This window comes from Manis javanica, chromosome 2 (genome assembly GCF_040802235.1).
Source record: "Manis javanica isolate MJ-LG chromosome 2, MJ_LKY, whole genome shotgun sequence".
Lineage (NCBI taxonomy): Eukaryota > Metazoa > Chordata > Mammalia > Pholidota > Manidae > Manis > Manis javanica.
This window is the reverse complement of record NC_133157.1, coordinates 130,056,809-130,081,397: the sequence shown is the minus strand read 5'-3', so window position 1 is coordinate 130,081,397 and position 24,589 is coordinate 130,056,809. Positions and strand designations below refer to the sequence as shown.

The window sequence follows — 24,589 nt, the reverse complement described above, 5'->3', positions numbered from 1 at the left end:
CATGTGGAGATGGAGTCTCAGGTGGTAAAGTCCTGTGCCCAGGCCACCCAGGAGTTTTGGGGAGAGATCTAGACCCTGGTTGAGTGCCTCTCCACCCTCCATGCACTGTTTGGTCCTCCTCCTTCCTCTAGAACAGAGTTTTATCTCCACTGGAGTCGTCTCTCTACCCCTCCAGACCCAGCACCCAGCCTCAGTAGGCAAGCATTTGGCCTCACTGAGCCAGCTGCCCATGAGTGACTAACATCACAGGGCATCTGAAAGTCAAACCTGGGCTGGGGAAAGGGGCACAGTTTGGCATTTGGTGCAAAATCTAAGCAAGTTTGATTAAGCCCTTTCTTCCCCTGCAGGTGGGTGCAGCGCCCAGCCCAGCTTCTCAGAGGGAGTGGGAGAAAGCTCGGAGTGCACCTCTGCCAGGCTCCCTGTGCTGTGGGAGCAGGGTGTCCATCAGGAAGAGCCGCAAGCATGCTCAGAAAGAGAGGTGAGATGCGAAGATGGCCCACATCAGTGTGTGTCCTCCCCCTGCTGAGCAAAGGAGACAGGGGAAGATGCTGAGGGGCACAGTCATGGCAGCTGTGTGGAGGGCTCTGTGTGTGCAAAAGGGGCCCCTGGAGCCAGCGGGCAAGGAGCAGGTGGCTCCAGTGTCCACAGGATGTGACTCAGGAACAGAGACACCCTGGGCCCTCCCATGACTGGCTTTGTGGGCGAAATACTGGTGAGAAACCAGTGAGGCTGGTCTGGGAGGCTCCTGGGCTCCTCATCCCCCAATGAGGGCTCATGATGACAAGAATGGAGCCTGTGCAGGGCCCTCCCTCCCCAGGGGAGTCCCAGCTTCACAGAGCTGCCCCCTGCCACCTCTCAAGGTGTGCAGTAGGAACACCGAGCTGTGTGCTGCCCCTGGAGGCTCCCACCCCATACTGAAGGGGAAGACATACTGAAGCCAGACACACACTACCTGACCTCAGGACTCACTAAAAGCTGCAGCAGTTGGGTCAGCATGTCCATCTTGCACTTTGGAACCAGGCAGCCCTGGGCTATGGCCCTGGCTTCCCAGGTCACGGGCTGTGTGCAGGGGCAGGCGATTTCACTGCCCCAGCGCCAGCTGCCTGCATTGTGCAGGAAATAGTACCAGTTCCTGCCCTCTAAGGGGTGCAGACACTTAAGCCAGCTGCAGGGAAAACATTCGCTCAGTACATGGCACAGGGTGAACGCACAATAAATAGGAGCTTTACTGTCACTCATCTGCCCATTCACCCAGGTGCCAGGTCTCTGCTGGGCCCTCACCAGACTTCTACTGCCTGCAGGCATCTTCCAGGCCAAAGCAGACAGGGTGGCTATTCTAAGTTCTCAGAAAGTCTTAGACCATGTTAAATACCTGCTGTCAGTGGTACAAGGTCTGACCTGCTCGTTCTTCTACTCCTACTGTGCAGCCCGGAGCACTGGTTCATCGAGGGATGGACATCACTCTCCAGGAAATGGTCACATTGTGAGGACTCAGGAGTTGGACGTCACCTTTCTACTTTAGACCCTTGTCCAGGCAAAGGCATGATTCTTGGGCTAACAGAGAGTCACCTCGGAAAGGGCAGAGGCCCTACTCTCATAGGGATTATGTTCAAGAGAGACCTACCACATGCCTGTGTGCTGTGAGGCTTGTGCGTTTGCTTGCTCTGCACTCAGAACTGCCTGCTGGTGTTGCTGCAGCCAGTGCCCACGGTTTGCTCAGACTTACTGGGCACCTCTTTTCGGTCAGTGACACATCTGGGAACTCTGCAGGGCACACACCCCTCTCTGTTCCTAGTCCCCACACATTCTGGCCTGCTGACAATGGCACCCCAGTTACCTAGCACTTTTGGCCAGAAGTGCTCTAAGGTATTTTCCAGGTAACAGGAACTTGGCTCTTTAAACACCAAGTATTTGAACTTTAATCGTCTTGAGGAAACCTTCCTAAAGTATATATAATATGTTTTATTTCCCGTTATTGTAAACAAAGTAAGTGGAGTACTCAGTCTTGTCATTGTGAGCAGTGCCTCAGGGAGAGAGGCAGGCACATGGCCGCACTCCAGACAGGCCCAGGTAGCAGTAATTCCTCTCACTGGTCCTTCCCACCTCCTGTCTCCTGGTCAGCTGTTACACTTCCTGGGTCCTAATGGACCACCGGCGTAACAAAACAGAGGACGGGGACGGGCACAAGATCGTGTAGTACTTGGTCTCCTCCATGTTTGTCCTTGGCAACACTGGCATGCAGAGACAGGGGGCACTGGCTAAACTGGGTGGGAGCCAAGCACTGGGAGAGCAGGATTGGCGCCACCCCAGCCTGACAAGCTCATGGCCTAACCAGGGCAGGACGTCATTACCCGACGAAAGGGGTGGCCTGGTGACCTCTGGGAAGGCTGTCATCCTCTAGGAGAGGGTCCTCCATGTGCCAGATTCAGGATGAGACGGGGACCACCGCCGACAGTCCCACTGCCTCAGCGAGAGCCATGTTCACCGAGATGCCCGCTCTGAGCACAAAAATCCCACGTGACAGGCATAGCCACGTGTGGCTCCAGACAGAGTGAGTGCGGACACCAGGCTCAGAGTCTGCAGGCAGCTGCAGCCCAGACAGACTGTGTTCAGAGGAGGGGAGACAAGACTGGGGAAAGTGAAGGAAAGAGGCGGCCTGGCCCTACCCTGGATTCCTGTCCCTGGACAGCCTGGAGAGGGAAGCTGGTGCTTGCTACCAGTTACAGCTGGCTGTCTGCAGTCAGAAGGAAGAGAAACAGAGGCAGGGACTGGAGTGGCCTTCGGAGACAGGGTGCAAAGATCAGCCCCAAAGGCCACCGTGCTTCCTTGAGTGGAGCCCTCCGTAACCTGCCCTCCCCTCAGGGTGGACTGTCAGCCCGTCCCACCTCCCAGCCTGTCTCAGGCCATATCCTGCCATCACCCCAGACTTAGCGCCACCAGGAGGCTGCTCTTGCCCTCCCACTTGTTTCCCTTCCCGCATAGCACTTGGTCCAGGCACTCAGTTGAGCGTGGCAAGTGTGGGCCTCTGTTTAGTTTCTGTCTCCCTGGCCAAGCCTAAGGGGAGGCAGGCTGCTTTCTCTGCACATGCTGGGTGCTGAGCACCGGCTGGGTGAATGTGGGAGCCGATGGCATGATGGTCTCCCTGCAATCCCTGGCCTGGTTCATGCTGGTCTCACCACCGTCGTGTCCGTGGCCAAAGTAATTGACTCACACAACAAGCTCAGAAGCAGTCAAGACTAATCTGACATTCTCAGGGCCCGACCGCTTCACCTGTCCTTCCTTTGGCCACGGAAGACAGCAGGAGCCTGGCAGGAGCAGCAGAAGGGGCCTCCACCGGGTGGTCACAGCCCCACCATGCATGCACTGTGACAAAGCACAGTCCCTGTGTCAGGTGATGCCCCAGCACTGCCCAGGAGCTGTCCTCAATCTGGCAGAAGTGTAGTGACCCATGGAAGGATGGTGAGACCGGAGCTGTGCCAGAAGGAGGTGGAAGTACAGTCTCAGCTCCTCCTCTCACACTTAGTATCTGGCGTCCATTTTACATTTTAGATGAGGAGGCTTCAGAAATAGACTTGAGACATTGACTGTTCTCAGTACATTCCTGTGAAACCTGGGATAGGGTTCCACCAGGAACACCGTCATTCACAGTTACCTTCCACATCATCATTCTACATTGAAGGAAGGCTGCCATTATCCTCCTGTCTTCTGGGACAGCTGCCTTCTGATTCTCACTTGACCTTCTCTCTCCCTTGATAACCTCATCTCCAGTTACACCCATCTTTTTATTTGATTTCAGATTGTTTCCTTTATTTAGAAATACATACTTGTTGGAGCCATGTACACACACACACATACACATGTATTTCTGCATTAAATGCAAAGGTTTTCATCGTAATCATAAACTTCAAAGAATTGGAACTTGGAACAAATGGTCTTCTAGCCTCTTAGTGAGTTTCATACCCTCAGGAAGAACAATCACCTTTTTTTCTTTAAGGTGATTGCCACACCCCTAAGGTTTGGTGGCTTTAAGTAACGAAGGGCCTGCTTACTTGTATCAAGTGCATCCTGGTATCAAAGGAATTGCAGCACGCAGTCCTGGCACTCCAGCAGCATTACCCGACCAATTCTTTTTCAAAGCATCAAGTTTGAAAGGCTGGTGGGTCATAAAAATGAGCCCTTCCAGAGCCAGCACACCACTTTCCTCTGCCCCCCACCTTCCCTCCGCCCCCCAGGGCTGGATGCAGTGCAGGGGAGGCCACAAGGGAGCACGTGGCCAGCTGCCTGGGAGAAGTTACCAAGCCCCGCACTTGTCACAATGAACGCCCTTCTCCCAGGAACATGGGAAGTCTGAGGAGATTTTTACTTGTTTAGCTGCTTTTACTGTGAGACCTAGTAGTGACATGTTTGCATTAGGGGAGCTCATTCGATCCTGATTTGCACAGCGACTGTCAGGAATTAGATCGTGTGGCCTCCAGATGCTGATAGGGCTCTGATCAGAGGGCACTGGCCTAGCCTAGGCGGCTGCACCACTAAAGAGCTCGATACAGCACCAGGGGCCCAGAGCTTGGCCTCATAAAGCCACCGTTGGAAAGCTGTGGGACCTGATGTGAGGACAGGCCGATCCCAGAAGACCCAGGGGACTCTCACAACAGCCCAGCAGCTCAGCTGCCTCACACTTGGACTTCATTCTCGGGGGGAGGCCTTTCTTCACAAAAGCGAGCCACACTGCACAGTCTGACCCAGAGTAAGCCAACGTGCCATGGCCCTGTGAATTCCGGGAAAGGTGTTCTCATGTCACGGAGCAGCCCCGGCAGGAGGACGCTTCTGCTTATTAACAGATAAAATAAACAACCCAGCTCTGACCTAGAACAACGATCTCCTCCCTGAACTTGAATGCCAGCCCCACCCAGGACAGCCCTGGAGGAATCTTGATGATTCATACAAGACTGACCAAATATCATCATAAGATTTGGGGCATGCATGGAATCTGGAGCAGCCTTGAGTGGGGAGGTGAGAAAGATGGGCCCAAGACCCTGGTTCCCACGCAAGGCCCCCGATGAGTTGAAAAGACCCTCTCCTAGCAATGAGGGTGGCCATGCTCAGTTTAGGTCGGAATACAGGGCAAGGCACGTTTATTGCCAGCCAGTGCTGAAAGCGAGGAGCAGCAGAAGTAGTGGTCAGCAGCACCTGTGCACAGTGGCACATGATGCCACTGCCGTCCCCAGGCCGATCTCAGGGACATCGTGCATGTCTCATCATTATGTCCATTTGTCTGCATCATTATTGTTCCTTAGACTGAGAACTGCAGAGATCCCAAAACAGCAGCCATGTGTCCCCTGCAATTTAGTACGACCACTCATTTCTGGAGGATGAAAGGGGAGGGCCTGAAGGGAAGTCCCTGGTAGGAGCTGTAGCAGCTGAGACCAAAGACCCCAAAGGAGGCCTAGACAGACAGCCAGGTGCTCCCCAGGGGCTCCCTTTGACACATTCCCAGAGTAACCCTAAGCCCACAGGAGAAGTGCCCACCCCCAGGGGAGAAGTTGGAGGCCCCACCACAGCACCTGCCCATGCTCAGAGCCCCCAGAACCCTCCCCACCTCTACTCAGGATCCTTCCTCGGTCCTCTGCCTGCTCCCTCTAGGTGAACACTTGTCAGAATGTCTGTGTAACTTTCACATCTGGCTTTGAGGAGAGGTCCCACATCACCCCCAGACCTACTGGCTCTCCTCACTCCCACTGTTGTTCTAGCCACTCTCTAAGGAGCCCCTGTTGGCATCCCAGGGCGGTGACCATAATAAAGAGCAAATCAGATAAAAAGGCCATGGTATCAGATGGTTTGCAGGGTGGTGGGAGCATGAGTCAATCTTCCTACAGCCTGGGCAGCACCAAGGGAGTGCGTGGGGTGGGGGCTGCTCTAGTGGCAGCACAGAGATGTGAGAGGGAGGGCAAGCCGCGGGAAGGAGTCCGGGGGAGCAGCAGCAGCTGCTCCGGGGCAGCCAGAGGGCACCAGGCCCCAGAAGCCACTAAGCAAACCTGAGGACTGTTGGGGGAATGACAGACAACAGGTGGTGGAGAAGATGAGCATTTGGGAAGGGCCACGTGAAGCATCACGGAAGTTTAGGCCCTTCGGGAAGAACTTGAAGGGGAAATGCATGCAGCTGTCCTCCTGCAGCTGGAGGCTGTGCCGCCCTGTCCTGACTCCCTCTCGCACTCCCTTCGCAGAGCAAACATTGATGGAAGTCTGCTCCCCTCAAGGCAGAGGGCTCAATGAGGGCTCCACGAGAAATCAGGAGCAACCTGCCTCTTGTGAAACTTACATGGGGAGGAACAGAAAATAAGCCAGCAAATGAACAAATAAGATCAGTGTAGGATCAATGTAGGAGTGTAAGCCCTGAGGACAATTAAAGAGGGAGACTGATAGAAGAGATGAGGGGAAGGAGGGCTAAGTAAAAGAAGGGGCAGACACTTGAAGGTCAGGGACAGAGTGTCCAGGCAGACAGAGCAGCTCATGCAAAGATACTAAGGTGCAAATCAGGTTGGGAGTGTTCAAGGAACAGAAAGCAGTGACCCATGCATGGCATTACACAAGCGTGTGTGGGGAAGAGTTCCATTCAAAGCTTGAGACCAGTGCGTTTTAGTGTAACAGCATCGAAAGTTCAGTGACATGGTTTCAGATTCCACACTGCAACTAAATTGTAAGAAACTACCACTTGTTAAATTTTGATATGGTATCAAAAATGAATATCCACAATTATCTGAAAGAGTCATTTAAATATCCTCTCCTTTTCCAACTGACTATCTGTGCGAAGCTGGATTATCCTAAACTTCAAATCAAAACATATACCAACCCCCTAAGACACAGTGCAGAGGCAGTCACACTTCTATAAACCCAGACATTAGAGACTAGAGTTCACAAAATAATTATTTTAGGTGTTACTCTTCTAATTTTTTGTTTTAGGAATATAATTACTTTTCACATAACTATGTTATTTATGTTAACATGTAATGGGTTTTTAATTTATATTTTTCAAAGTTACAAAAAGCATAAAAAATATATTTAAGGATCTCAAGATTTTGTCAGTTCTAATTTCAAACCCAGTAAAGGTTGACAGATGTACTGCACATAAATGAAAGCCCTTTGGAATCCTCAGTGGTTTCCAAATGTTTAGATGGTCCTAAGATTTTGTAGGGAAATGGGTCAGTGCAGTGAGAAGCTGCAGGGACAGAATTACAGGAGCCCATGAAATAAAAACATTCCCCCTGTCACAGTTTCCTAGCCAGTGAGTTGCAACAGTTTAGACCATCCCAGCACTGTCTTTGTGAGTGATGAGTGACTCAGTTTAGAAGTCCTCACCAAGTTTGACACTCTGAAAATGGAGGCTGGAGGTTGGAGTCATGATCCAGGAAGCTGCACACCTCCACTGGCCTCTTCTAGGTGAAACAGGCAGGAAGCAAGAACGGATGCATCCATCCTCAGACATCTCAGACCCGAGTTTCCCCGTGAGGTTCGTACTTTGTCCTCAAGGACTGTCATTACAGACCCATCCCTGTGGCTCCCCTTCCATTCCTGCTCCTGCCCTGGTATTGTTTGATTCATGCATCCCTTTGGGGTAAGGAGTTGGCATATGAATTGGGGGGACATTTGGACTGCAGCACCCAGTTTATCTACTCTTTCTTTCATGGGTTGGGCCTTCGATGTCATGTCTAAAGACAACCCAGACCCAAACTGGATGACTTTATGTTTGGGTATCACTGCTGAACCTAAGCTCATCCAGATTTTCTCCTGTTACCTTCTAGAAGCTTTATAGTTCTGTGCCTTATATTTTGGTCCATGATCTATTTTGAGTTACTTTTCATGGAGGGTGTGAGTCTCTGTCCACATTTGTTTTTTCATGTGGCTGTCTGGGGGTTCCAGCATGCCTTAGAAAGACTGTCTTTGCTCTGTGCCACCACCTGTGCCACTTTGTCAGCATCCGTTGACTCTATTTGTGGGTCTATTTCTGGGCTCCCTTTTCTGTTACACTGATCAATGTTTCTCTTTTTCCTCTATCAACACACTGCCTTGACTGCTGCAGCTTTCAGTGAGTTCTGAAGCCAGGTAGTGTCAGTCTCCAGCTCTCTTCTTCGCCTTCAGTGTTGAATGGGCTCTTCCAGTCTCCCCGTCTGGCTTTTCTTCCACTGGGCAAAGCAGCTGCTTCTTGCATGGTGGGCAGTCATTCCCTGAGGCCTCTCGAAGTTGAGAGCTGGGTCTGTGTGCCTGGTGTACACCCCACCTCTCTTCTTGAGAAAATTTCTTACCAATACCGCTTACTTCAGCTCTGCGCATCCCCCAGCCAGGGGCTCAGCCTTTCAGACGTGCCTTGTGCATTTCCGCATCGATCAGAGAATAAAACTTGAGGCCCCACCACACCATGGATACCTTGCCCATGTCCACCCTCCTCTCCTTCTTTTCTCCCTTCACCTGTGAGGTTGTGGCCCCACAAGCCACCTCTTTGACCTTGGCCATGCCATGCCCTCTGCTCTACCGGGCTCGGAGCCCTCCAGCCTCCCCGCCTAGGAAGAGCCTCTGCACCAGGTCTCCTCCATGACCACCTCTGTGGAGAAGCCCTCCTTGGTCATCCCTAGGGAAGCAACCTCCCGTATTCCCCCATCATCACCTCTTTACTTCCTTCCAAGTGTTTATCAAAAATATCAAAGAATGCTGCTTGTTCGTTTCACTAGCTGTCTTGTGGATATAAGCTGCTTGAGGACTCGGAGTTGCCTGTCTTGTGCACAGCACTGTTCCCAGCTTCTAGAATAGTACCCTCACATTGTAGGCACTCATTAAATACCTATGGGTGAAGAGTGAGTGAATGACGGAGGAAATCCCCCTCCAGTTACATTTCTTCTAAAGACGACAAGACTGCCTGCTTCTACCTGAAGAAAAAACCTGTGTTCCTTCTCTGAAAATCCAAAGGCTGTCATGTTTTGGAAACCAATGACAAGGAGGGAAGTTCCTTTCAGACAAAGGCAGTTTCTGCTTTTCCTCCTGCCAAATTCTTCAGCTGAAGCCGTGTGGGGCTGGTGCCTTTCGTGAGTGAAGGGCATGAAGATCTGGGTCGGGGAGGGGAGGGGAGGGAGATCCACAGGAAAGGCCAGCAATCTCCCTGGAGATGTCCACCGCGCCTTCACAGGGCATGTGCTGAGGCTTCCAGCCCCGGGTGTCAGGGTGGAGAGCTGGCCCCATTCAACAGGGGCGCTGCGGTCAGCTCAATTAGCAGACTAACCTGACTGCTGGCACTGGACTCCTGATCAAACAGGATCTGGCCTTCAGGCAACCACAGGGTGGGGAGTCTGAATGTGAGGGCAAGCTCTGCTCCTTCTTAAGCGCCAGCCAGTCAAGCCAGGGCTAGACTGCCTGCCAGCCAGCGTCCCTCGAGTGGCCACCTGTCCTGGGAGCCACCACACCCTGAGGCCGCTACCACCCGTGCCCCGCACCGCACACACCATGGCGGACCAGCTGACAGACGAGCAGGTGGCCGAGATCAGGGAGGCCTTCTCCCTGTTCGACAAGGACGGGGATGGCACCATCACCACCCAGGAGCTGGGCACTGTCGTGCGGTCCCTGGGGCTGAACCCCACGGAGGCGGAGCTCCGGGGCATGGTGGGCGAGATCGACCGCGACGGCAGCGGCACCGTGGACTTCCCCAAGTTCCTGGGCATGATGGCCAAGCAGATGCAGGGTAGGGACAGCGAGGAGGAGGTCCGCGAGGCCTTCCGCACCTTTGACAAGGATGGCAATGGCTTTGTGGGCGCAGCCGAGCTGCGGCAGGTGATGACGCGGCTGGGGAAGAAGCTGAGTGACAGGAGGTGGACGAGATGCTCTGGGTAGACGACAAGGAGGGCGATGGGCAGGTGAACTGTGAGGAATTCGTGCGCGTGCTGGTATCCAAGTGAGGGCGGGGTCCGCTCCAGCCACCCCGCACCCACTCTCCTCTCCTCGGGCAAGGCTGATTCAGCCAGCTTTCCACAGCTCCCTTTGTCTTCTTTCCCGCCACTCCCCCCTCCAAGCCCAGCAAACCCTGGTGCTTCCATCACTCCAGCACCAAAGGGCCTTGTCCTGCACAGACAATGGGCCGAGGATCCACCGAGCTGCACTGACCCCTCTGTCCACGGGGAGCGCAGCTGACACCACGAGCCCGCGGGGCAGAGTCCCCAGGGCCTGACTGACGCCTTTGGGGGCAGTCCCAGGGGGGAGGAGGAGTCTGGCCCGGGGTGAGGGGCCATGGAGCTCTGACAGCTGACATCAGGCCTCCAGAAGGATCTCCTCCCTTCCCCGCGGCCCCTGTGCGCTCCCTTCTGCCTTTCCCGAGCACCGTGACTCATCTCGGCAAGCTGGGAGTAAACCTGGGTCGGTTGTAGCTTGTCTGAATTCACCTTCACGGAGGGAGACTTGAGTGCAAGGGAGAGGGAAGCTGTAAAGGAGTAAAAACTCTTGTGGTCCTTTCATGTTTCCTTTTTCCTGGTTCCCACTGACATGATCCTTGTTCGTTAAGTCCAGGGTTTAAATGAGACAGGAATCTGCATTTTTGTGCTTTTTGAAAATGCACCGAAATCTCTTTTGGTGAGCGTAGCAAAAAGAGGGAAGCCTAGGTAAAGTAAATCTCCAATACTTATTTCAACTAAAATGGATCCATCAGTAGCAAAGAGCATTTTAAAGTCCAGGCAGGGCCCTGAAGAGCTGAGGGCTGGTAGTGGTGGGCACTCTGATCCGTTGGTGCTGCCCCGACAAGCTGCTCTGCTGTGGTGCCTGTGGCTCAGGACCTGCGGGCAGCGAGCACCCCCAGCCTGCCAGTGCGTGTGGGGCCAGAACTTAAAGCCAGTGCACCCGCGGTGGACACCCTCTGGGGGCTGGAGGGCCCTTGTCAGAGGCTATTTTAGTTCCAAAGTGGAGCAGCATTTTCTGGGGTGGACACATCACTGGGACTCATCAGCAGTGCTCCTAGCCGCGGCGGTCGCAGAGCAGGTGGCCAATCTTGGGTAAGGGCATTTCCACCACACCCCTCCCCACTGTGCACGCTCCCTCAGATATAAAATGAGCATGGGCTTTGGGGTGCATGGCCAGGGATGGGTGGCTTTGTGTTGTCGCTGCCCTGCTGACGGTGCTCAGATGGCTTCTATCCCTGGTAATGGCAGAAGTGCTTTTGGACCCCGGGTGCCAGTCCCTGTCATGGACCCTCCGTGTGCTGGTCCCCACTGCCTTCCCATGGGGCACCTGATCTGAGTACTTCCCCATCTACAGAGGAGGAAACAAAGACACAGACAGCTTAAGAATTCAGCCTGCTGACCCCCACTGGTGAGCGACAGATGGGGCTGAAGGCAAGCCCACACCCTGATGCCACCACACTGCCCCATCGCCTGAACTGTGACCTGACATACCACAGTGCCTCTCCCCAGCTTTGGGGAGGTTTGGAAAAGTGTTCTTAACATGCTTGGAGGGCAATAGGTGTTTAATAAATGTCAGCTCCTGTTGCTGTCACCTTCTAACTCCAACACTGTGAGGCTTGGCAACACATTTCCACCCCTCAGCATGGTGCAAGGGCAGAGTGGGGGCAGGAAGGGGATGGGTTCCTGGATGGTCATGGCCCCAGTGCGGGTGGCTGTTGAGCTGCTTCCCAGCAGGAGAGGAGGCCAGGCTGCCTGTGGTCTTTCAGGTCCCGCCTCTTTACACAAGTCCTCTGTGGCCTCAGCAGTAGGGATTGCTGCAATACCTGAAGTCAGAGGTGGGCACAACCCCGAGAGCAGGACAGGGCACAACGGCCAAGCCAGCTGTTGCTGGCAAGGTTCTGACAGGTATGACAGCCCCACCTGCCAAAAGCAACATGGGCATCTCCCCAGGGACAGAAGGATTCCCACCCCAGGGTGTTCCGTGGGAGTCTCCTAAATGCTTCAGGAAGGAAGGAAACAGAGGTAAGGAAGGGCTGGGTTCCGAAGTTACCTTCACACGGGTCACCCGTCAGTAGCCACCAGCATGCACCTGGCTTGTAATCCCTGTCTTTCCAAGTGGCAGCCTATCTAAGCCCTTGCAAGTTTGGGGACCAATGTGTCTGCTGCCACTTCAGCTACAAGGGCAGGAGGTATCATTTTGTGCCCCCCACCCAGCCTCCTGGCGATTTATCTGCAACAGGTCATCCTGTGATGGCACATGGCAGACAGGTCCACCGCAGGCTTCTATGGGAGTTGCAGTGAGGGCTCTGGGAGCCGGCTGTGAGTGGAGCACCCAGGCGAGCTGAAATGAGCGAAGGTGACGTCTCTCCACTGGCCAAGACAACAGCACCATGTCATTTCCACCGTGGCTCTTGTGACACTGAGCATTGGGAAGGGAACATCCCCTGGTGCACCCTCAAACACAGATCAGTGATAAGTGGGGTTCTCCTCCAGCACAGATGGGATACCTGCAGCAGCAGGGCCAAGGTGTGCCACCAGCTGGACGGGCTCCCTGCCCTCCCTCTTGTTTCACTTTCTGGAATACAAGTTCCAAAAACATTTTCTTCGATCCTTGCTCATTCGAGTGAGGTCATCAGCCAGCTGGGCTTCAGGGCTCCACCCCTCTCCCAACCTAGTGGATTAGGGACAAGGATGCCAGGCCCAGGGGCCACAGCTGGGCAGGTGCTCTCTGATTCTGGGGAAGTGCCCCACCCTGGCCAGTGGGTGTGTGAGCCTCCCAGCAGGCCAGAAGCCATGTGGCCCCTCACAGCCTCCACACACTGGGCATCAACTGCTCCAGCTCAGTGTGTCTGGTTGCACATCAGACTCGGGACTTGGGGTCCCTGGGGCACACTTACGCCTGTCTTCAGTCCCCTCACCCTCATCTTCTTTCCCTTCACCCTCCACATGCCACCAGAAACCTGTCTTGTCTCCAGACAGCAAGATAGATGCTTCATTTATAAGATGCAGTCCTTGTAATTGCCATGTGAGCCCCCTGGCCTTGCTGAGTATGGCAGGGGGAAGCCTGGGGCCAGAGCACTGGAGGAGCCACCAATACCCCTAGTCCCCAGGGGAGGCCCTGAGGATGTGAGGTTGAAGCCCAACCTCCAGGGGCCTCCCTTGCCCAGGCCCTTGGGGACAGGCTTCCTGGGAGATTCTCCTCATGCACTTTCCATGTTTCTTTCTCAGTCACTGAATAATTGGACTTAAACAATCTCCATTTATTCCCCAAAAAGGTGCTGACTGCCGCCCAGAGGAACATTCCATCCACCCTGGGGGAAGGAATTTGTAAATATTGCCTGGGCTCCCATGTGCTTTCAGCAAGCCTCTCATAAATCAGTGCTCGGGGCTCCTGGACCTCCCAGACTATATGCAGCCACTCCTCTGCCTCCTGTGTTTCCAATTTTAAATCAAACACAGCCCAGCCCTGCCAGCTCCTGTTGATCCTCACAGATTCCAGGGACTGTTCAAAGGCCCCTGGAACCAACCAACTAAAAATAACTTCATTGTTCCTGCAGAGTTATTTAAAATTAAAACTCACATATGGGTAGATGGCCATCACTTCACGAAAAAATGAAGAAAGAGAAAGAAATTATCTCTGAGAATGGCCTATGTCCCCCATTTGCCAGCTTCCCACCATGCTGCTATTCTCGGGGTTTTAAAGTAGGAGCCAGGTCAGGCGCGCCTTCCACTCACTGTGCACTGGGGAAAGGGGAGTCAAGCAGGGCCATGGGAGAAGGGCTGGAATAGCCTCAGTTTCTATTCTGGGACCACCAAGTGAAGTGCTTGGCATGCACTACATTAGCTCATTTAATCTGCAGAACAAGGGGCTGCAGCAGCCACTTTCATTAGCCCCTCTTAGAGAAGAGAAGATCGAGACTTGCTCAGAGTCACACAAGCCCCCACCCTAGGCACACATTTAGCAAAGCAGAGTCTGAACCTGGGTCTGACTGGCTCCAAAGCCCGCATCCTTCCCACCACCAGAGAAGCTTCTCAGAACAGGCAGCCTGACACTGAAAAGAGGCTGGCCTTGCAGGACTATAAGAGCTGTAGCAGAGCCGCCCAGGACACCAGCTGGGAGTGGCCGGTAGGAAACGCCTGGAAGTGGAAACCATGTCTGGGCAGAATTTGCCAGGTGGGACCTAGAGAAGAGAAGGGAATTAGCAGTTGAGGAGGCCCAGGGCTTGACAACTGCTGGGTCAGGGTATGGCTGGCTGCAGAGGGCATGCCATCAAAGCTTCCCGTGTCTCCAGGCCCCCTTGCCCTGGCACTGGTTGTCAGTAGGGGCTCAGGATGCCGCCACCCATAGGAACTGGAGGCAGTCACCACAACCAGGAGAGAATTCGGCACTGCCCACATCCCTGTGACTATAGATGCTGGTCATCTGAGTCTCTCGGCTACTGTTGTGCAGGGAGCCCCGCCACCTACCCAGACTCACACCACGGGAGCCAGAGGATGGGCAGTCAGGACAGACACATGTCCTCTGCTATGGGCTAAATTACATTCCCTCCAAAATTCACATGTTAGGGTCCTGAGCCCCAGAGCCCCAGAACGTGACCTCATTTGGAAATAGGGTCTTCCTGGAGGTAAAATGAGGCCATTAGGGTAGGCTCTAATCCAGTATGACTAGTGTCCTTATAAGAAACAGAAATTTGGACACAGAAAGATGACTATGTGAGGACACAGGGAAGATGGCTGCCTGCAAACCACATAGAGAGGCGTTGGGAGAAACCAGCCCTGCTGAGCCCGGATCTCAGACTTCCAACCCCCAGTATCTTGACAACATAAAAACTACTAAGAATGTCCGGGTGGTGATGGCAGAGCTTAAACCGAGCCTGGGCCCCGTGGTGGGCCTGCTCAGCAGTGAGTGAGTTAGGCGCTGTTGTTGGTCCATCTCTGTCCATGCTCCGCGCTCCCCCTGAGCTGCCTCACTCACTTTTATGGCTTCATGCACCCGGGTACACAGATGGCTCCCCAGGTCATCCACCCAGCCCAGCCCCAAACTCATTCTGCTGGCCGTTGAGTACCATTACCTAAAAATCAACAAGACTGAAAAAATGGACCTTATTATCTCATCCCTCCTTCCCTGTCCTCCATTCATCAGAATAAAACAACCCTTCTCCTTCTCAGCTCAATTTCGGTCAAGGATGATACCATCAAGCCAGTTGTCCAGGTTCTCTTTGCCTCTTCCTTCCCTGAATTTGCCCCAAGCTCTGTCTCTCCACTTTAGGAATCCATTTCCCTCTTTCTGTTACTTTTCACTCCCCTGTTGCCACAACCTTGTCTCTTCCCTGTCATCCCACTCATCCTCAGGTCCCACTTCCAAGGCAGGCTTGAAGCCCTAGGCCTTTGCCTGATACTGTGCTGTTTTCTAGAGATTGAGAAACTCCTGCCCTCAGGCAGCTAGGTGAGCAAGCCACACCCAAAGGTGCCCTGCAGATGCCTCAGAACTCAAACCTCTCTGGTACTGGTGGTGCCATCCAAGTGAGAAAGAGGGGCGTGCTCAGTAGGTAGCCTAGCAACAGGCCAGTTACATCAGCAGGTGGTTTAAGTTACATGAGAATCCTGGCCATAGGAACCCCAACTGCCCCACACAGGGAACTTGCCAGAGGCTGAAAGCCTTTGGCAAGACAAGTGGTGAAGTCCACAGTGCTCATTGATTAGTAAGGAGAAAGAAAGGCTGCCCTTATGGGTGCGGTGCTTCAGCGGGCTGCCCCCCAGAGGGGGCAGACAGTGGATTGTCTAAGGGAAGCACAGGAGGAGGCACGAGAACGCCAGATGCAGAGAATTAAGGTGAAGGTAAGAGCTGCTGAAGACTGAGCTAGCATTGCTGTGAGGCACAGTAGAAAAGCTAAAGGTTGTGGCAGAGGAGGCACTCAGGGGAGGGGAGAGAAAGGTGCCATCAGCCCTGGAAATGGAGGAGCTGGGGAAGGATGAAGGGGTGCTGCCAGAGGCACTGACCCCTCCTGTATTGAAAGCACACCCAATGGCTGTAAAGAAAATAAAGACCCAGCAGCTGAAAGTTCCCATAGGAGAGGAGTAGCCCCCTCCCCAGGTCGTGGGGCACTCTATGGACCACCCCTATACTCAGGCTGAGCTGGCGGATTTGGGCTCCCGGTTTACGCAGAAGCCCTCAGAGTCAATATCAGCTTGGCCTCTGCGTCTGTAGGACTTAGGGGTGGATGAAATTGTTTGGTTCGGATCAGAGATGGGAAAGCAGGCATCAATTACAGAATGCACATCAGACCCCAGGGAATCACTCCCTCCTCATTTGACTTATGGCTGCACTTTGTGCTGTGTGGCCCAATCAGGGTGATCTACCATCCTCTCCAGTTTGATGGCAGACATATGCTGAGCTCCAACAGGTGTTATAAGAGCTAGGCATAAGAAATACCACGTATAATCCAGAGAATTATGGCCCAGATGAAGAGATTTTCACTGCTGAGTTGAGAAATATTGTGCTTCAAATGCCTTCCACATCCCTCTTTGGGTCTCTAGGGGTCATTCTTTCCCCTCACTTAGGGCAGCCCATAAGCAAGGTGACATGTACAGTAGCAGACTTAGGAGAGGTTGAAGCAATGAGAACACAAAGACAAATAAGGTCTTCTACTCCCAAGAATAACATAAAGGATCCCATGAAGGTTACGAGGACCCAGATGTGGGTTGATTTAATACTGGCAGGAGCAGATGGAAGGGAAATAGACGGGAAGTCAAATTAGATCTTACTAGAGCTATGGCAACAGCTAAAACCAGAGCAGTAGTTTCAGCCATTAAGAACAAAGAGGCAGAGGTCAGAGCCAGAGCCACAAGTCCAACCTGTGTGTTTGCAAGACTTCCTGCTGGAGAGGGAGCCAACCTCACTGGAGCCCACACAGGAAGATAAATGGGGAACACGGTTTGACTTAGGGGAAAGTCAAGGTATCTGCCCTGAGGAACCAGGGGGAAACAGGAGGCTACATGTTGGAATAGCTATCCATTGGTCTCCTGTGAAGTGAACATACAATGTATCCTAGCTCTGGCAGACACAGGGGCTGACTGTTCACTGATCCATGGTAACCCTGAGTAGTTTCCCCAGGACCCCCACTCTCCTAGCTCGATATGGGGGTAAGGCTATCAGAGTGAAACAAGCCCAAATCCCTTTGGGAATAGGGTGTCTACCCCCAAAAGAGTATACTAGGTATATACCTTCTATCTGTGAGTATATTTGGGGGATTGATACCCTGCAGGATCTGTGGTTGCAGACCACTGCAGGTGAGTTCAGACTGAGAGTACGTGTGGTGAAGGCAGTTCTGAGGGGTCATGGTAGGCACCTGCCTATACCTTTGCATGTGCCTCTGCAGGTGACTAATACCAAACAATACAAACTACCTGGAGGACATAAAGAGGTTGGAGAAACTATCCAGGAGCTGGAAAAGGTGGGTATTATAAAGCCCACCCAGAGTCCTTTCAATTCCCCAGTGTGGCCAGTAAAAAAGCCAGATGGCTCCTGGCATGTGACTGTGGATTACAGAGAACTGAATAAAGTCATACTCCCTATGCATGCTGCTGTCCCCTCTATTGCAGGCCTGATGGATACCCTCAGCCATGAACTAGGAACGTACCATTATGTGGTAGATGTTGCTAATGCCTTCATTTCCATTGACATCGAGCAGGAAAGTCAGGAACAGTTTGCCTTCACGTGGGAAGGATAGCAATGGACTTTCACCATCCTTCCATAGGGATACCTCCACAGCCCCACCATCTGTCACGGACTTGTAGCCCAGGACATGACTACATGGGAGAAACCACCAGTGGTGCGGCTGTATCATTATATTGATGATGTCATGCTCACGTCCGATTCTCTTTCAGATCTAGAAGGTGCAGCACCTAACCTGCTACAATATCTACAGGAGAAAGGCTGGGCTGTGAACAGTACCAAGGTTCAGGGACCTGGTTTGTCTATCAAATTCTTGGGGGTCATCTGGTTGGGTAGGACCAAAGCTATACCAGAAGCACTTATAGATAAAGTCCAGGCCTTTCCTACCCCTACTACTATAGCATTGCTACAGGAGCTTCTGGGTCTTCTAGGCTACTGGAGAGAGTTTATCTCACACTTGGCACAAATTCTGAAGCCCTTATACTGGTTGGTATGAAAAGCCATCAGGTGGGAGTGGGATCAGACTTGTGCATTTGCCTTCACTACAGCCAAATGGGCAATGAAGGCCGTTCAGGCCTTGAGTGTGATAGACCCATCAAGGCCCCGTGAGCTGCATGTACATGTGACTGAAGATAGTTATAGCTGGGGTCTCTGGCGGCGGCTTGAATGAACTTGCCAACCTATTGGATTCTGGTCACAACTTTGGAAATGGGCAGAGGTATTATACACTTCGATAGAAAAACAACTGAATGCCATGTATCACACCTTGTTGACTACAGAACCCATCACTGGAATGGCCCCGTAAGGGAAATAACCACCAATCCCGTCTTGCGGTGGGTATGAGACTGGATGCCAAACCCAAGGAGTGGTGTGTCACAAACACCCACACTGGCCAAGTGGGATTCTTACCCACAGCAGCATAGTGCCCTCTCTAGTATCCCCTTGAGTGAAGAACTCCAATGCTTATTGGGTCAGTGACACATACTAGTGAAAAGCAGGAAGAATTCGCATTTGAACCATTAGTAGCAGAAAGATCCTATCAGGAGGGAAGAGCCCCTATACTCAAAGATGCATGGCACACAGACATCCCCAGCCATGGACAGCCCCCAAAATGGAGGGCCATAACTTTCAATCCTAATACTGAGACTATATGGATAGAAGATGGTGAGGGGAAGAGCAGCCAATGGGCAGAGTTGCAGGCCATGTGGCTTGTGATCAGCCAGGAGCCCTCCCCTATAGTTGTCTGCACTGACAGCTGGGCTGTCTATTGGGGCTTGACCCTGTGGCTACCAGCATGGTACCATGCCAACTGGCTGGTTGGTCACTGACCTTTTTGGGATCAAGAATTGTGGCAAGACTTATGGGCCTGTGGTCAGACTAAAATAATTACAGTTTACCATGTGACAGGTCATTTGTCACTGGCATCCCCAGGAAATGATGAGGCAGATAAATTGGCCCAGATACATTGGTTAGAAGGAAAGCCTGCCTCTGATGTAGCCCAGTGGTTACATCAGCTTTTGTTGTATGCAGCGCAAAAGACAATGTGGGATGTAGCCCGTGAGTGGAGCATGTCTTTGACCTTTGAAGAAGTAAGTGGAGCCCAGCAGGAGTGTGTCGTATGCTCCAAAAGGGACTTACACCAAGTTCCACATCAACATTGGACAATAACTAAGGGGCCTATACCCCTCGTCAGGTGGCAGATAGACTATATTGGGCCTCTACCTGTGTCAGAAGGATATCAGTATGCCATGACTTGTGTGGACAGGGCTACTGGACTTCTGGTTGCTTTTTCTACCTGTTGTGCACACCAGCAGACAACCAAGAGAGGCCTGGAGTGTCTCTCTGCTGCCTATGGGCGACCACAGCTAACTGAGAGTGATCAGGGCACCCATTTTATTGGACATACACTGCAAGAATGGGTGCCACAGCTGGAAATCAAATGCGAGTTTCATGTGTCATACAATCCTACCACAGCAAGCATGATAGAGAGACACAATGGCTTATCAAAATCCGGACGAAAGTAAGATACCAATAGTCTGTGGGGTCAGTCAGTCTGTTTATGGACTGTGCTATGGTGTTTGAATGAGAGACCCCAGAAGGGAGCCCTGAGCCCCATAGACATGTTAACACATATGGCTGCCTCCCCTATACAACTGCAAGGACAAACTAAGGAAGAATCACTGAAGCTGAGGTTCTATCACCAGAATAAAATCTTGCTGCCAGCACCAACTGCACTGAACTCCGGAAACTCCATTGAGTGGACATGGCCTTGGACCTTTCGACACCATGACCAACGATGGCTGTCTCTCCTGGCACCTTGGAAACGAGGCCTAGAAGCTGGCCTCCAGTGTATTCCTGGAATAACCTCAGAGTGGCCCCCAAAAGTCACAGTAGTATATCCTGAACTGCCAGAAGGCAGGAGCATCCTACCAGGCAGTTCTGTTTTATTGTTATGGCCAGTGCATGCACCTCCAGTAGCACTACATATAGATCCTTAAGTAACCCCCATGGGGAAAGGAGTAAAATTATGGTCTACTAGACCTGGATGGGACCCCCTTCCTGCTACAGTCCTATCACAGGACCACTCTCTTGCATGCATCCTACCTGATGGACAAGATTTGCCTATGTTGGTGTCATTAAAACATGTGTCTTATCACCCCTAAGGTCTTTGTGGATTGGGAACTTCCTCTGACTTGAGGATTATTATAATCTTTGTTATTAGGAAACTCCTCTGGCTTGAGGATTATTATAATTTTTGTTATCTGTATCAAAATCTTGTTGTATCTTAATTTTTGTTATTATCTCTTAGTTGTTGTTATTCTCTGTTGCTGTTGTGGAATCTGGTTACAGTGCTCCAGGTTTCTCGCACAGGGACCACTGCGGAAGATTGAGAGCATGTAGATTGTAAGGCGAGAATCCTGGAGGGGTGGAGTGTGGGGACGTTGGTGTTCCTATGTCCAGGATCCTCACTGAACTTAAACCACCTGATGATGTAACTGGCCTGCTGCTAGTCTGCCACTTCCACGCCTATAGGCAATGAGCTATTATTGCACCATACAGAGAGCTCGGCCCAGTGCGCTGGGCAGAGGCAGAAATGCTAGTGGTCGACCCACCACCGCAATAACAAGCCAGGTAATAAACACTTTCACCCCAAAGAATAGTTCTGCTGTCATTTCTTTGGTCACACTGAATCCACAGCGAACTCGCCGCGGTCTGAAACCCATTGGCCAGACAGACCCTCACCTCAGATCTTAGAGGTTTGATAGACCTTCTTTTCTTCCAAGATAACAAGATACTCCAGGCCCACTTGCACTTTTTTTTTCTTCTCCACACCTGAAACCAGTCATTTCTAAAAGCCTTAGTTTCCTTAGGAAATGGTAGAGGCTAAAATCTGGGCATTTTTATGCACACTCCTTGGGTTGATCATTGCTTCTCATCCTGTTTTATGAGCAGAGCTAGGAAATATATGTAATTTTTAAGATATAATAAATCATGAATTTGTACTCTTTCAAATTCAAGGCTAAGGGTTTTTCACATAATTTTGTCACTCATTATCTGGATCTCTTTCAACTACACTAAAAATCTGGGTTCCTGGAGACACTGACTTAATTATTCACTTGATTTCCCCATGGGTCAAAGACAGCAGTCTACATTTCTATAAATTACTACTGTATTACTATAAATGCTACAATTACTGGAAACATTTTATGTGTTACTTGTCATTTTCTTTTGCTTTTTTACATATAGGTCATAGTAAGGATGTACAAATTACCATGTTTTCAAATTCCTGAACTAATTCTTTTCTGTGTGCAATTATGACATCTCACTTATTTCTTTCATGCTATAGAGACATTATTCTACTCCACATTTTCTGTTTCTTATCATAGTTTTCAACAGGATGCATGATTTTTTCTGTTACTTTTTAAGTGCAGTAAGTTTTCCTGTAATTTTAGGTAAGAGGAGTGAGTCAAATAGCCTGTTTTTCAGCTTTGTAAGTCTGGAGTTCTCTCTTCTACTGTTTTCGCAAAGTGATTTTTAAAAATACAACCCTCAGGCTATCTAAGAGCTTTCCTTTTTTTGACCCACCTCTCTTTTATCTGAACTTTTTCTTGTCTTTGTTTCTCATATTCTGTTCTGCTCAATTTGGATCCTACTCCTTAAAGTTTTTCTCAGAGAAATAATAGTTTCGAGAGTTTATAGGGCCCGGACTGCTTCAGCACCAATAGACCTTACTGCATAGCAGTGTTCTTACTCTCAGCCTGAGAATTCAATCCTTGGAGTCCTTCCCAGGCTAGTCTCCTGCTTTCATGCCACTGAGGGCCCTTCTGCTGAGGGCCACCAGAGAAGTCCAGTTGTCTTCTCTCTCCATCTTTGTGCACAAATGCTGACACCATGTAGGTCTCAGAGCTGTCTGATGAACTAAAGTTTTTGGGGGAAACATTGTCTCTTCATTTTGTTGTAGCTTGGCTTTTCTGTTTTGCTATGCATTTTTTCTTCTTTGAAGAGTGAAGACCTGTTAAAGATTTAATTTACGTAGTAATGAGTGAGCCAGTAGAATAATGAAGCTGGTCAGAGTGCTGTGGAAACACGGAAAGACTCTAGTCACTGAAGAGTGAGGGAATAAGGTTGCTAAATTAAGTGCCAAGCAGAATAATGGCCTCTGCATCTCTACCTGCAAAAGTATTTGCAGTGCTATCAGTTTTCTACAGAGTTAACATCTTACAGATGTAACCCTTATGGTTGTAATAAAAAAAAACCAATCTATAACAAACAGTGAATCAAATAAAAGGTACATGGCCAACATCAGCACTCTCTGGAAGAGTCATAATAGAAGATCATCATCAAAAAGCCTCAACAAAGTTCCAGGCGATGCTGCAGTTGTAGCTGCATCCATCCCACCGGTTCCTGGACTTGCCATTGGAATGAAGAAGGAGATATCTAAGCTGGCCTGTGCTTTTAGTAAAACAACAAATTTGACTGGATCTATACTGTTGGAACTCAACTAAGAATTAGGAGACGTGCAAGTTGTAGCGTTCCAAAATCTTACAACTACAGACTATCTACTGTTAAAAGAACATATGGGATGTGAACAGTTCCCAGGAATGGGTTGTTTTAATTTGTCTGATTTCTCTCCGACTGTTCAAGTACAGTTGGACAATATCCATCATATCATAGACAAATTTTCACAAATGCGTAGGGTGCCTAACTGGTTTTCTTGGCTTCTCTGGAGACGGCTGATAATTATAGATCTGCTTTGGTTATGTAACTGTATTCCTATTATGTTAATGTGTGTGTACAATTTAATTAGTAGTTTAAAACCTATACATGCTTAAGTTACTCTACAAGAGGATATGTCAAAGAAATAATCAATCCTCCCATGTTTTCTTCCATCTGCTACCTCTATAGCTTTTCTTCTTCCTTCCTTATTACAACCCTTAAATAGAATTCATGCCTCATATCGAATTTACTGAGTATCATAATTTCTCCAAGTGGTAAAGATACCTCAAGACAAATGCTGGGCATAAAAACCACAGGGCATAAATCTGCAAAGAAGTAAAAAGCTAACCTTTTCAAACAATATGGCCTCTCTCTCACTTACCAACTTTACATCTCCCTGTATGGCCCCGGAAGATGACTGGTTAGCCAGAGACGGGTAAGATTCCTCAAGGGAGGAACAACCTAAGACAGGCACAGTCGCAGGGGGGCCATCAGGTGAGAAATTGGGGATCAACAGAGGTGAGGCTTAGAACCTCACCCCCCCCACCGTTTTGAGAGAAATCTTGTGCATCCGTGGATGTTTTAATGCCCTTGTCTAGCTTGGATTAACACATAGTCTACAGGCACACACCTGATCATCTACATTTGCTCTCTTACAACACTAAACTATGTTTTCTACCTTTATCTTGCATCTACCTACCACTTCAGCATTTTATTAAAAATAAAAATAATAATAATAATAAAGGGAAAAATGTGGGATCCACATATAAATCAAGTATAAAAGTCAAACGAATATCATATTTGACCTGATTGTTTATAGTTCATAATGCGTGAACAAAAACAAAAGTTTCTGTGATAACTGCCCTTGTACTGTTCACCATGTAAGAACTTATTCACTATGTAAGAATTTGTTCACCATGTAAGAACTTGTTTGTTATGCTTCAGAAGACTGGAGACTGATGAGAATTAGGCTTGGGGTGGATTAATGATTGTGGCTTGATCATTGACTCCCCTATACAGAATTTTATTGTTGTTAACAACCATTTGATCAATAAATATGAGAGATGCCCTCTCAAAAAAAAAAAAAAAGAACAACAGCAAAAAGTACATGGCCCTAGAAAATGAGGTAATCTATTGAAAAGCATTCAGGCATCCTTTTTGTCTGATTTTAGGTTCTGGATATATCTAATTCTTTCCTTGACTTTATCACCCTTCCGACATATGCTCTTTCATAGCTAATTTTGGAACACACAGTTTTTTTGTGAACATGTTTTTCTATTATGCTTTTTTTCCTTTGTAGGTATGTTATTTTTTTCCCTATACCTTTCTTCTTATGAAAACCTTGTGGATTTCACTGTTCTTCTTTTCTATTGCTCTTTCTTTTCAAAAATTAGTTTTAGAAAGAAAGATTGACTTGATATGTAAATCATAGGACAGGTATTATATTGTATTATATTATAAACTAATATTTATCAAATGGCCAAAGGGAGGCTTCTATTATCCTTTAGAACTTTGGGTCAGTAGTCATATATTTCCACATGCTATTGTTAACTTCTTTAATTGGGGAATTATAGTCAGGAAGGAAATTCCTGGCAAGAAAATAATGCTATGCTATATAATCTCCATTTCTTCCAAAACAAAGGAATGATGTACAATTATTTTCAAGAATGAACTTGAAATAATTATTTGGTATCATCTTTGTATACTCACAACTTCATTAGGCTCTGGTGTAAATTCCTTCTTTTATTCTTTTTTGTTTAATGCCATGAAT

The 24,589-nt window shown here is 49.9% G+C and overlaps 1 protein-coding gene across 1 annotated transcript; it reads left to right on the top strand.

Annotated features, from left to right (window-relative positions):
• Positions 1-9,284: 9,284 nt before the first annotated feature.
• On the top strand, positions 9,285-10,482 carry LOC140847877 (calmodulin-like). Its single transcript, XM_073229429.1, is given in 2 exon segments — positions 9,285-9,841; positions 9,844-10,482. Coding segments are annotated over 2 exon segments (447 nt in total). The 5' UTR covers positions 9,285-9,486; the 3' UTR covers positions 9,936-10,482.
• Positions 10,483-24,589: the final 14,107 nt, after the last annotated feature.